Source organism: Emys orbicularis, chromosome 5, assembly GCF_028017835.1.
Source record: "Emys orbicularis isolate rEmyOrb1 chromosome 5, rEmyOrb1.hap1, whole genome shotgun sequence".
Lineage (NCBI taxonomy): Eukaryota > Metazoa > Chordata > Testudines > Emydidae > Emys > Emys orbicularis.
In genome coordinates, this window is record NC_088687.1 from 106,054,904 (window position 1) to 106,068,419 (window position 13,516).

At 47.2% G+C, this 13,516-nt stretch overlaps 1 protein-coding gene across 1 annotated transcript; it reads right to left on the reverse strand.

The window, feature by feature from the left end:
• Nucleotides 1–260: 260 nt before the first annotated feature.
• Nucleotides 261–11,919, reverse strand: LOC135879682 (uncharacterized; the record flags this gene model as incomplete). The annotated part of the gene is made up of 2 exons (XM_065405732.1): nucleotides 261–332; nucleotides 9,526–11,919. Coding segments are annotated over 2 exons (2,466 nt in total), but the record flags the coding sequence as incomplete, so codon positions are not given.
• Between the last annotated feature and the right edge of the window lie 1,597 nt (nucleotides 11,920–13,516).

Here is a 13,516-nt window from a genome sequence, read left to right on the forward strand (position 1 = left end):
AGCAAGGTTCAGGGTCTGGCACACAGACTTCAGCCTGCTTAGTACCATGTCAAAAACACCATTAAATCATGTCATTTTATTAATGATACTGAAAGGGAGTGAAAAACAGTTCAAACATTTGAAATGTAAAATACTAAATCAAGTTTTCATTTTAACATCCGTTGTTCCCCTTTCTGTTAGCTGATGAGAGTTTTTAGAAGGAAAAATCCCTGTGTTTGACAGTTTCTTAGATGGTATAAAAGATAGTAAGTAATGTCCTTTTAGGAAGAGGAGAAGAATTGAGATGGGTTAGAGCTGTTGTTGTTGCTATTGCTAAGGTCCGATTCTATTTCCTAGAAGGCAAATCAAGACAAACATACAGAAAAGGGGAAACAACAGAACAACAAAGATAGAAAATGCAGGTTCTTTCTTTGGTGTTCCTTTTACTTTCATCCTCACTGCTGGAAAAATACCACAGGAACAGCACAAGGTCTTATCACTCCGAGACCTGACAAACTTGTACCAGCATCAGGCTGCTGAGGGCATTGCTTTTAGCTGCCTCTCTGGCTTACAGCAGTGTTGAAAATATGTAGTCTTGGCTGGCTAAGCCAGACTTTTATTAGACAGAAGGAAAGGAGAGGGATAGGAAAGAGAAAAAATACGATGAGGAAGGAAAAAGACAAATTGGGGGGTATGAAAGGAGGGAGACGGTCTCACATCCCAGGGTATGTTTGGGATTCAGTTGGAGTCTGTAGAGGTGGCAATGTGATTGGGTTCTTCTCTCTGGCCCAGTCTGATCTGGACATCACTCAGGAGCAAGAAGAAGGTCTGGGGTCCCAGCATATGGAGGGGTTGTGCCATGGTGGTGAAGCTCACTGTCACTCTCACAGCCAATTTTTTGCCTCAAACTTTATTTCTTGAAGGACCCCAAAAGGGAGTGATGGGCGGAACAGCCCATCCCCTCATTATTTTGTCCACTAGTTAGACCTAGTTTCTCACACACCAATTTTGGTTCATTAAATGTTGGTCTCACAATATTCATTTTTACCCAATACAATCTTAACACAGTCTTTGAGTTATATCAGTCAGCCTTTTTGTTTGTCTCTCTTTCATACCTTTTCCCATCAACATTCGTTGTTATAGATTATTGTGATATTTTATTATCTTTCACAATTAAGCTCACAATTAAGGTAAATTTGTAGGTTTAATTATCACAACAGCTACCTCTACAATTAATGGGGAGAGATAGGCAATGAGAATATGATCCACAAAAGCCAGCACACTAGAAGGCTACTCACCTAAGGTGGCCAACAGGAGATGCCGACAAAAGTGATGTATACTAAGCCTCACCCCTCTCACAGAAATAGGTGCCTAAGACCAGTCTGCAGGGAAGCATCTTTCTCTGTTAGGGATCCATAATGGGGACCCCACTCCTGTAGTCAGGTGGCCTAGGCACTTAATTCATTTATTGTAAGAATACAAAACAAAATGACCAGAGGAGGTGATAGTACTGCTGCTCACCTTGTATCTTTTACCCCAGTGGTTAGTGCACTCACCTGGGATGTGGGATATCCATGGGCGGCAGGTACCATAGGCTGGGGAATACTGTTCCTCCCCAAACAGCCTGGCATGGCCCTCCCAATGGTCCGCCCCCGGACCCCCACTCCTGCTTCCCGCCTGCAGTGCATGCAGCAGTGTGGCTCCAGTCCCCCTGTGAGGTGGCCCCGGAGCTCCGGGTCTGGGGGCTAGCCTCCCCCAGCCTGCAGTTCACATGCCATCCATGGGGATATCTTGATTCAATTCCTGCTTGTGCCTAATGAGGATACAGGATTTGAATAAGGGTTTACTACCTCATAGGAGAGGGGCTCTAATCATTGAGCTAAGGAATATTTGAATGTTGGGGGGGCTCCTTTAGTCTCTCCTGTTGAAGTTGTAATACTTAAAGAATCATTGGCCAGAGAGAGAGAAAGAGAATGAATATAGAGCCTGATGGTTTGGGTACCCATGTAGGAGGCCCTATGTCCAGTTCCACTGTGCCCATGATTTTTTGATTATTTATACACAGTGGAACAGCTTCAACAGGGAGACAGAAAGTATCCCACAGTTCAGTGCTTACAGTAGTCGCCAATGAGGTGGTAGACCCCCTGTTCAAACCTTCTCTCCCTATAAGGTAGATTGGGAAATTAAACCTGGGTATCATCCCATATGAGTGCTCAGACCACTGGGCTAAAACTTATAAGAGAGACAGCACCTCGTCCTCCAGCACCTAGATTTTGATTGGGACCTGATCCAATAGGCAGCCACTGAGATGTCGACCAGATCGGGCCCTCTGGCAATGATAGACAATCCTCTATCTACCTTCTCTTGCTTGTGGATCACTCTGGGGGTTAGGTGTCATATAGGCATCTGGATGCCTAGAATGCATAAGCAGAAACTTAGACACTTAGGGAACTTCTACAGCAAAAATTTAGTCACCAATTGAACTCAGGCATCACTGCAATCACAAAATTCCTGGTTGGCCACCATAGAATTCTGTGTCGATGCCAGAGTCTGGGACTTAGATACATAAGTACCTTTATGGATCTGGGCCTTGATCTCTCTCTGCCTTAATTCCCTGTTTGTAAAATGGGGATAATGATACTTCCTTTCCTTGCAGGGCTGCTGTGAAGGCACATTCATATGCTCAGATATTATTGTGATGAAGGCTAAAGAAGTATCTAGATAAGTAGTATCATTCTCCTGACACTTCCTGTTCATGTGCACTAACAGAGAGGAGTTTTCCATGGTATCTAAATTTGGGTACTTATAGAGATAGGCCCAAAGTAGAATCTGAAATCTTTGAGGAAAGAGGAGGAGTTGTTTGCATTCTGGACTCAATCTTCTCTAAACAGTGTTTGTTTCTTTCATATATGAATTTTAATGCAAGTGTCAGGTGATGCAGGTGCAGAGAGTAATGACAGGAATGCCAAGTTTCTTCATGCTTATTGTCAGAAGAGTCCTAGAGTGAAATCCTGGTCTCACTGAAATCAATTGGAGTTTTGCCATTAATTTCAGTGGAGCCAGAATTTAAACCCTGGTTCATCCCGTTGCCCTGACCCTTCACTACTTGGATAATCCCCCAATAAATAGCCCCCTCAGTATAATTTTTAAGTCATCTAGCTTGTGTCTTCCTTACTGCCTTGATAAATGTACTCTCCTCTAGTATACAGAAACTTCCTCCCAAATATACCTTTCTAAACGATTCTCTATGGCTCTTCCTGGCAATCAGATTTTTTGAGAATGTAGCACATGATTTTGTTCTTCCACTAGCAAGAACCTTAGTGGGTTGTTGTAGACAGGCCTGTACGCCCCCTGGATCCAGAGGGATTAGCAATCAAAAGTACTAAGGAACAAGTATAAATACTCATGCTCCAATGATTTGGTTGAATTAGGGCAAGGGTAGGCAACCTATGGCACGCGTGCCAAAGGCGGCAGGTGAGCTGATTTTCAGTGGCACTCACACTGCCCGGGTCCTGGCCACTGGTCCGGGGGGCTCTGCATTTTATGAAGCTTCTTAAACATTTTAAAAACCTTATTTACTTTACATACAACCATAGTTTAGTTATATATTATAGACATATAGAAAGAGACCTTCTAAAAATGTTAAAATGTATTACCGGCATGCGAAACCTTAAATTAGAGTGAATAAATGAAGACTCAGCACACCGCTTCTGAAAGGTTGCCGACCCCTGAATTAGGGCATTCCATGTTGCCATGTTTCTGTTACAAACACAAGCAGAAATTTAAAAAAATCCCAAAGCCTATAATTTGGATATTTTTTTCATACACAAGATCATTCACTCAGGAAGCTCTATTGTCAATGTTGATGCTTTATGTAAACTATGAGGGCCTGAAAATTTGTACATGTCTCTGTAAAGTACTGAACATGATATTCAGGAGCAGATCAAACTGGTAGACTTCAATGAAATTTCCTCATAGTGCATTGTCAATTCAATTCAGCCCCAACCTGTACATGTAAAGAATGGAGACGCCTAGGAAGAAGGATGAGATCAGCAAACTCAGGGCCAGACCATGGTATACCATGCAATACAGGTAAGAGTGCAGGAGCGTAAGAACAGAGCTGCTCTAGACCCACATGTAGGCAAGAGGGGGCAGAGCTGTTCTGGGCATAGAGCAGTGAGGGAATCTGAATCACAGTTTCCTTTACAGGCTGTTTCAGGGACAGCTGAACAATGCACTGAGCCTTGCTCAGGGCAAATTATATAATCACCATCTAGCTCTGAATTTTGAGACCCAAGGACAACTTGAACATATCTCTAGGAGTAAAAGGCCACCTACATCTCGCATCACCATCCCAAACAATTTTTAAATCTCTTTAGCTGCAAATGATTGCTTTATTGTTACTTTTGTCAATGGAAGAAACTTCTGTGTACTGAGGAACTTTATCAAAGTCTCTCCATTAACTCACTTTAGATTAATACAGCATAAAGGAGAGTTGCGAAAATACATCTGACAAATTGAGACATGAGATTGGATTTGGAAAATATTACTGGGACACAAAATAATTAATAAAGAATAAACAAGTTACTTCATGTTGCTACATATTAAGATCTGGAACAAAGAACCTTTGATAGAAGCAAGAGTTGACAAATGGAACAGTGGGTCCGAGCTATATTGTTTATGTGCATTAATAAGCTTTAGAGGCAGATTAACTTTCTTTGTTCAATATTTATTATTGTTTCATTTGCTTTGATATAATAGTAGCAAGCACTATAACAACTGGGTTGAAAGGTTGTCTTTTCTCTTTAATTTGCATAAGTAACTGTCATGTCCTCTGATATTAAATTGTAACTTTGTATTGTACTATTCTTTAGTTAATCATAAATGACTACTACTCTTCCACCAACAGTAATAAAACTCAAGGACCACTTTTCTCTCTGCCTACTAATGATAGAACACCATTGTCCAAAAAGTAGATTGCTTTATCCCAGAATCAATTCTGTGACTATACTATCTCAGCACACCCCCTCACAGCAAGATCCAGCATTGAAGTATTCTGCCTCATTTTCCCCACAATATTTGTCAACCTACTCCCACTATAGAAATGTCTTGGACCTTCAGCCAAACCCCTTTAAAGAATTCCACCCCTTCCAGGTAACAGGGTCCCTTAGTCCAAGTCCAAAACAATATTAACACAAAAGATTCTTCACCCCCACTTCCTCACAGACAAGCTTCCAGCAGCAATGGCCTACCTCACCATAAGCTCCTGAGCTACAATCATGCCAACAATCCAGGTCAGGTCTACCCTCCTATCAAGGGCCTTTAGCAGGCCACAGACATCAGCTAGTTCCTAGCTCAAGACCAGCTTCTTTCCATTCTCCTTCCCCACATAGCATTCAACAGCTGACTGTCCTCCTCAGTCAATGCATCTGCTTTCCTCTCCAGCCAGGACCCTGCTGTTGGGTTTTCCTCCTCTTAAATCCCACACCTTGGGATAGCAGGGTGAGGAAAGGTGTGGGCTGACTGGCTCAAGGCCAGTCCTTTCCACTTTTGCTATAATATGCAAAATTTGAAACAATCAACAATAAAATATCTATAAAGCAGAAGTGGTTTTGAGTCACTGATCACAAAATAATTTCTGTTCTATGAAAATGTTACATTTGGTAAATCTTTCTATCTGGGTTTCACTACCGTGCATACTGCCATGATATCTGAGCAACATGACATACAGGAAGCTTTCAAGGCAACATGGGTAAGTAGCTGAGGACTTAGTCAACATTTGTTGGACAGAATTGTGAAAGTTACTAGTGACCCCCCTTAATAGAGCAGTCGTTATGTCAGCCAGCGGCCATTAGGGGAAAGCAGACACCTTAAGAACACAGTAGCCTGAACTTTTCAACTGTTTTCCCTTCAAGGCCTTAAGGTAGTTGGAGCTGGTCCCAAGCCGGTTTTCACTGACCAGATAGCAAAAGCACGGGTCTAACAACCACCAATCAAGTGTTAACACTGCAAGGACCTTGGTCTAAATGTGTATAAAAAATCTGTAAAATGTGTGTAAGACAGAGTCTTTGTACCAAGGTGCAAGGCTCTCCTTTCTTCTGCAGAATAAAGCAACTCCTCCTTATCCCTGTCTGGCTGTTATTGGCTCTCAGCTAGGTGGACCCGATATTTCGGTAACAGTTACTGGCGACTCCGCCGGGACTCTCCTAGCTCGGACATTGGACTCCGGACGGCTGCGGCGAACTGAAAACGGCACCAACGGGGTGTTTCGCCCCTTTTCACTGCTTCACCGCAGCCCCTGGGGTTCGTGCTCCGATAAGGTGAGTCTCGTTCTGGTTCTGGTCTGGTTGTTGCAGGCACAGATTGCCCGAGGCAAAGCAACAGCGAAGGTTCGTGGCCCGGTGTGCTTCGCGCCAATAAACACACCAGGTGGAGAAGCAAACAAAGTTTATTTGAGATCTCAAAGCGGTGCTAGGAGACAGGCACGTCTCAAATCCAGCACACCAACAGAAAAAAAACTTTCTTCCTTTATACCTTTTGCAGTCAAGCCTCATCCCCCCCTTCCCCCGCTACCCCTCCCTTTCTCCCCCCCATTCCTCTCTCTCTACCCCTCCCGTCCCTGGTAACAATTACTAAGCAAATAGCAATTACATTTAAGCAGTTAGTTTATGTTGGCAGCTATAGGTTCAGCTCGTTAGTAACACTTCTTGAACTACTATCTTGTCCCGTTCCTTTGATTTATTATCTTTTCTTCGGCCAGAGGTATGCAGGCCTCATTATTACCGCTTGGTACTGCAAAGGGGGGTTTACCACTGATATCAGGCTGCTTACACATTTCACTTGCACCTGGCTTTTGAGGTCGATTAGAGTTTAAACATGGAAGGAGTTTGGTTCAGGCCTAGTGCAGGAAGGCTTCATTGACACTTGTGATTTTCCACCCTCCTGAGTTACCTAGGGTGATGGTGATGCCTGGTGACGTCAACAACTCCCTCCTTTGAGAATACTCAACAAGCTTTTGGCTGAGTTTTCTCATATTCTGTGGACAAGATATGATTGAGTGCTATGAAGCTGGGGTTCTCAATGAGAGGGTATGCTGGGACTTCTGGGGAACAGGTGGCACAAAGCTTACGGAGGAGCATCTTAAAACAGGCAATCAGGAGGAGGGTGACCAAGCACAGTACCACACCTGTGAGGAAGAGACGCACAAGGCTATTTCCCAATCCTCCTAGGTTGGGCAGCCAACTCCAAAGGGAATCGAAACCTGTGGGTTCCCTTTCCTGGGCCTTCCACTGCTCAAAAGCCTGTTCGGCTGACAGGACGTGCTTGTTAATGTCCTGTGAGTTTTCCGGAACATAAGTACAACATTCACTTCCAATAAGGGCACACACCCCGCCCTGGGAGGCTAAAACATAATCTAAGGCCTGTCTATTTTGCAGGGACAGCAACCGGAGCTGGTAAAGCTCTGAGTTAAGGCTTTTTTCTATGGCCAAGGTTTCATTGGCGAACTTGGTGAGAAACACAGAGAGCCTGCGATAAAATTGGGTTAGCCGTCCTACCCCATAGGATGGGAGGAGGATCATACCCAACCTGTCTCCTTCTGTGATGGGCGCTGGGGTGGCATACAAAGATCTACGCTGCCTGGGGCGGCCAGGGGGCAACTTAGGGAGAACACGAAGGGGAGGGGCAAGATAGCCTACATAGCAGCTTCCATACCACCGATGCGGTAGCCACTTATAGGCAAAAATTCCGCAAATATAAAAGGAGTGGCCATTTCCTACCAAGCCATTATAACCGCGGCGCCATCTATTTGTTTCTTTGTCATTAAATGTTGCTAGCCGGGCGGTAGAGTCGGATTTGCCATTAACATAGACAGGGACAGAAGCATCACTGTCAGGGGATACATAATACTGACAGGTGCTATTCCCAGCGGACCAGGTGTGATTGCTGGACTTAAACTGTCGATAGCACACCAACCCGGGGGCCACTGACCGCAGCCTAATAGGGGAAGGGATCTGCGTTGAGTTGGCCCGCGGCTCCCAAGGGTCGTCCCTTAATGCATACTGGGATTCAATGGTACAGTTTTGTGACAAGGGGGTACCCGAGGTATTTTTTCCCTACTGAACCATTCCCAACAGATATTTGACCAATTTTGGGGAACGGCCCTCCAGGGTAACCCTGCTGCGTGGTGCGGGACTTGGGAGCATACCCAGCAGTTAGAGAGGTTGAACTCTTGGGCAAAGCAAACCTTCAAGGACTCATATGTGTTTGTTTCCAAGTTAGTAGGGATTTCTTTCCATCCCGCATGTGGTCGGGGGGAAACGGGAGGTAACGAGAGGAGAGTCCCTATGGCAAAGAGTACCACTGTGGCAGACCCTGGACCTGAACTCATGCTGGGCAGGTGACCCTAGGGCCTGACAATTACAATTCCCCAAATACCCACAAAATAACAATTACCAATAGTAGGCAGATTAAAAGCAAAAGGGACCAGGCCACCAGGTTAGGCCGGCCCTGTGAAAACAAACACAACCAACGCTCAGAGTTCTCGCGGGGAGTGCGCTGTGACTGTCCAAAGAGATCACAGGGCATTCCCTGCAGGCCTTATTGTCTTTTGAATAACAGCTTAAGTCCCAGGTCGTCGCTGGCAGTCTTCTTTGCAGGCTGGACGGTCCACCGTTCAGGAGCAGGCACTGCTTTCAGGCGAGAGTGATGAATCCAGTTCTTGTGTCCTTCGACCTTTGCTGCTGTATGGGAGACCAGCAGGACGGTGTGGGGTCCCTTCCACTTCTCTTGGAGAGGCTCGTCCTTCCAGGTCCGAACGAGTACGGAGTCACCTGGCTGCAAGGAGTGGATCGGGGCATCCAGCGGGAGAGGCTGCAAATCTTTGGTGTACCTGTGGAGAGAACAGAGAACAGCAGACAGAGAGCACATGTACTGAGATAAGAAACCACAGCCTACCTCCCACTCCCCTGCCAGAACCGGTGTACCGTTCATAGGCCATGCCCTTCCAAACATAATCTCGAAGGGACTGAGCCCTAACCTGCCCTTTGGGAGAGCGCGAATGCGGAGCAAAACAAGGGGTAGAGCATCAGGCCACTTAAGGGAAGCCTCTTGGCAGACCTTTGAGAGGTGCCGCTTAAGTGTCTGATTTGTGCGTTCCACTACCCCACTGGCCTGCGGTCGCCATGGAGTGTGGAGCTTCCAGGGGATTTGCAGGGCATCCGATATCTTCTGAACAACTTGGGATGTGAAGTGTGTTCCATTATCAGATTCCATCCACTGGGGGAGTCCGAAGCGGGGAATGATCTCCTTGACAAATTTAAGAGCCACCGTTTTGGCAGTGTTGTTACGACATGGGAAGGCTTCAGGCCATCCGCTGAATCGATCCACTAAGACGAGAAGGTATCTGAATCCTTGGGTCCGGGGGAACTCAGTAAAATCTATTTGCCAAACTAGTCCTGGGCCTGGGGTAGGTTCCAGAGTGGCTGGTGGCACTGACACTCCTGGTCGAGGGTTGTTCTTTTGGCAGACTAGACATTCAGCCTGTACCTGGGAGGCCAGAGGCCTAAGTCCAGAGGTTAGAAAGTATTTATTCATAAGCTGGGAAAGAGCCTCTCTTCCCGCGTGGGTTGACTGATGTAGTTTCTGTAGTACTGGCCGTATTAGATTCCTTGGTAGGAGGATTTTTCCTTCCGTGGAGTGGAGCCATCCCTCCTTTTCCCGGAGCCTAAGTGTGTTGGCTAGGTCCCTCTCTTCGTGAGAGTACTGAGGGGTCGGGAGCTCCCCCACTGATGGGATGAGGGCATGCATATGGGCGTCTTCAGCTTCCTGTGGTTCCAGGGCAGCAGCTCGCTTGGCCTCTCTGTCCGCCCTGGCATTACCCTTAGCCACATCTTGATCTTCTCTTTGATGAGCCTTGCAGTGTACCACTGCTACTTCTGAGGGGAGCTGTACCGCTTCCAAAAGCCGGAGAATTTGAGGCCCATGTTTAACCGGAGACCCTTGGGCTGTTAACATTCCTCTTTCCTTCCACAGACCGGCATGGGCGTGTAGTACTCCAAAGGCATATCTGGAATCAGTAACAATGTTCACTCTTTTTCCTTTTGACAGTTCAAGTGCACGGGTTAAGGCTACCAATTCAGCCAGCTGAGCTGATGTCCCAGCAGGCAAACCCTCTGCTTCCACAGTCTCATGGAGAGATACGATAGCATAGCCTGCCCTCCTCTGTCCGTCTACAACTGTACTGCTGCCGTCAGTGTACCACTCATCATCAGCATTAGGGAGGGGCTGATCTTTTAAGTCTGGGCGGCTGGAGTATTGGACATCTATGATTTCCAGACAGTCATGTTCCTGCTCCTCTGTCTCCGGTAACAGGGTCACTGGGTTGAGGGAGGGACAGGTTTGTAGGGTAACTTCAGGATTTTCTAACAGTTTTGCTTGATACCGAGCAACCCGAGCCTGTGTAAGCCAGAGACCACCCTTAGTGTCCAGCAGGGCTTGAACCATATGGGGAGTATACACTTGCACAATTCCCCCCAGTGTCAATTTCTCGGCTTCCCCAAGCACTAGGGCAGTTGCTGCGACCGCCCTCAAACAGGCTGGCCATCCCTTTGAAACTTGATCCAGTTGTTTAGAAAAGTATGCCACAGGACGCTTCCAGGTGCCTAATAGCTGGGTAAGCACTCCCAGGGCCACCCCTCTCCGTTCATGCACATACAGTTGGAACGGCTTAGATATATCGGGCAAGCCGAGGGCTGGAGCTTCCATTAGCTTCCTTTTCAAGATCTTAAATGCCCTGTCCGCTTCTGGGGACCAGTGAAAGGGGTCTTGATCCGCTCCCTTAACACATTCATACAGAGGTTTAGCCCACAGTCCAAACTCTGGAATCCATATTCTGCAAAAGCCTGCCATGCCCAGGAATGCCCTAAGCCATTTACGGTTGCTGGGGATGGGAACTTGGCAGATAGCCTCCTTTCTTTCGTTTGAGAGCTGTCGTTCCCCCTGCCTGATGTAAAATCCTAAATACCGTACTTCTGGGAGAGCAATCTGAGCCTTACTCTGTGCTACTCGATATCCTCTGAGTCCAACAAAGTTCAGGAGGCTCACAGTGGCGTTAAGACAAGGGATTAGACCCACAGCAGCAATCAACAAGTCATCCACATATTGCAGGAGGAGGACTTTGTCCTCATTGTCCCACTCCTCCAAGTCTCTGGCCAAAGCCTGGCCGAACAAAGTGGGGGAATTTTTAAATCCCTGGGCCAGCACAGTCCAGCAAAGCTGCTTTTTAACCCTTCTGTTGTCCTCCCACTCGAAGGAGAAAATCTCCTGAGATTGGGTGTCGACCGGGATCGTGAAGAAGGCATCCTTCAAATCTAGGACAGAAAAATGGGTGTACTGCCCCCCTATAGAGGCCAACAGTGTATACGGGTTTGGAACAAGGGGGTGCAGAGTCTTAACCCGCTCACTAACTGCCCTCAGGTCCTGAACCAGCCGGTATGTGCCATTGGGCTTTCGCACAGGCAGAATGGGGGTGTTCCAAGCTGACTGGCATTCTCGTAGTACACCGCACTCTAGGAACCGATCTATAGTCTCTTGCAGTCCCTCTCTGGCTTCCCTCTTAATCGGATACTGTTTGATTCGCACTGGGCTTTTTCCTGGGAGAAGCTGAATATGAACAGGGGTCTGACGGTTTGCCTTCCCTGGGACCCCTGATGCCCATACTAGAGGAAAAACCTGCTTTTCCCACTGACTCCATTCTGGGGCTTGCATGGCTGAGGGCTCAGTTGCAAGAGTCATTATCCAGGCATTCTCTGGGGGTAAGGTGAGGGTTATTTCATCTTGGGTGAAATGCAGGGTGGCACCTAAGCGACAAAGCAGGTCCCGTCCCAATAGAGGCGTTGGACAATCGGGGAGGTAAACCAGTTTGTGAGATAGAGTTCTGTTTCCCAAAGCACATTCCGCTGGGGCATATACTGGGCACTTAGTTCCTTTCCCTGTGGCACCCACCACAGTGAGGGAATCTGCCACAGGCAGCTGCAGGGGTTGGTTCACAGCGGTTCGTGCAGCTCCAGAGTCTATTAAAAAGTCTATGTTTGAATCTCCCACCCGCATTTTTACTCGGGGTTCCGGGGGCAGGATAGTCCGTCTCCCCTGACACCCCTATTCTTGATCCTCCGCTGCCATCATAGGGGTACCTTCCCTCTCGGGGCACTCATTTTTCCAATGTCCCTCCTTTCGGCATCTGGCACACTGATTGCGACCCAGACGCTTTTCCTGTGAGCCAGGGCGCCCACGTCCACGTCCTCTCATTCCCCGGCCCCTTCCACCTTCCTGGAATTTTCCCTTGCCACCGGCCTGTACTGCTGCAACCATCATTTTCGCTTGCCTCTTTTCCTTTTCTCCCTCCCTAAGGCTGTAAGCCCTGTTTGCAGTTTCCAGAATCTGTGCTATGGTCATGCCCATCAAATCCTCCTTTTTCTGTAGTTTCCTTTTAATATCAGGGGCTGCACGGCTGGTAAAGATACCCTTTATGATTGCCTCAGTTTCCGGTTCATCAGGGTTTGCATTAGTAGTTTGCCTGATGGTATCCCGAATACGCTGCAGAAAAGCAACCGGACTCTCTTTTGGCTCCTGTACTAGCTCATAAGGCTTAGCCCAATTGTTATGTCTGACAGCTGAGTGTCGGAGACCATGTAATAGGAGCTCCTTGTATACAGTGAGACGCGTTTGGCCCGCAGGGTCATTAGGGTTCCACCCGGGATCTGCTAGGGGGACCATTTCCGCGGGCACCGGGACGTGATGTGGATTCCGTTCATGTCTTTTCTGTGCCTCCTCCCTTGCTTTAGACACAACCTGATTACGCTCCACCTCAGACAGCAGGGTCCGCATAAGGACATTACAGTCATCCCAGTCAGGTTTACAGCTAGCCAGACACCCTTCAAAGGCTGAGATAAACTTGCTTGGGTTCGTAGAGAATTCCCCTGCCTGTGCCTTAAAAGCTGCCAGGTCCACTGGGCTAAAGGGCACGTGAGTGTAAACCTGCATTGTAGTGGCTTGGCGATGTTCTGATCCAGGGCGAGCTATTCGAGTCTCAGTAAGTAATGGATAGAATCCCACCGAGGGGGCAATCTCGGGGACCTGAGAGACCCTGTCTTTATATGGTGGGGGTGTTGGAGCCGAAGGGGACACCGACTCTGCCATCACAACCGGAGGAGGGTTCTGGGGACTAACAGTAGTTACTACCGAACCTGTCGGAGTCAAATTACACCTTTGCAAAAGATCTGACCTATCTCTTAACAACATAAACAACTGTACATACATATGTTCATTCCATTTACCCGTACGCTGACAAAACAAAAGCAATTGAAGGATCGTATTATAATTAAGTGATCCCTCCGGTGGCCACCTTTCCTGGTCCTCTAGCTGATGTTGAGGCCAGTCTACTGTACAGAACCTTTTCAGTTTACTTTTAATCAACGGATCCGATCCAAACACTTTCCAGTTCACCAGAATGCATTCCAAGGGTGTACACCTTACCCTG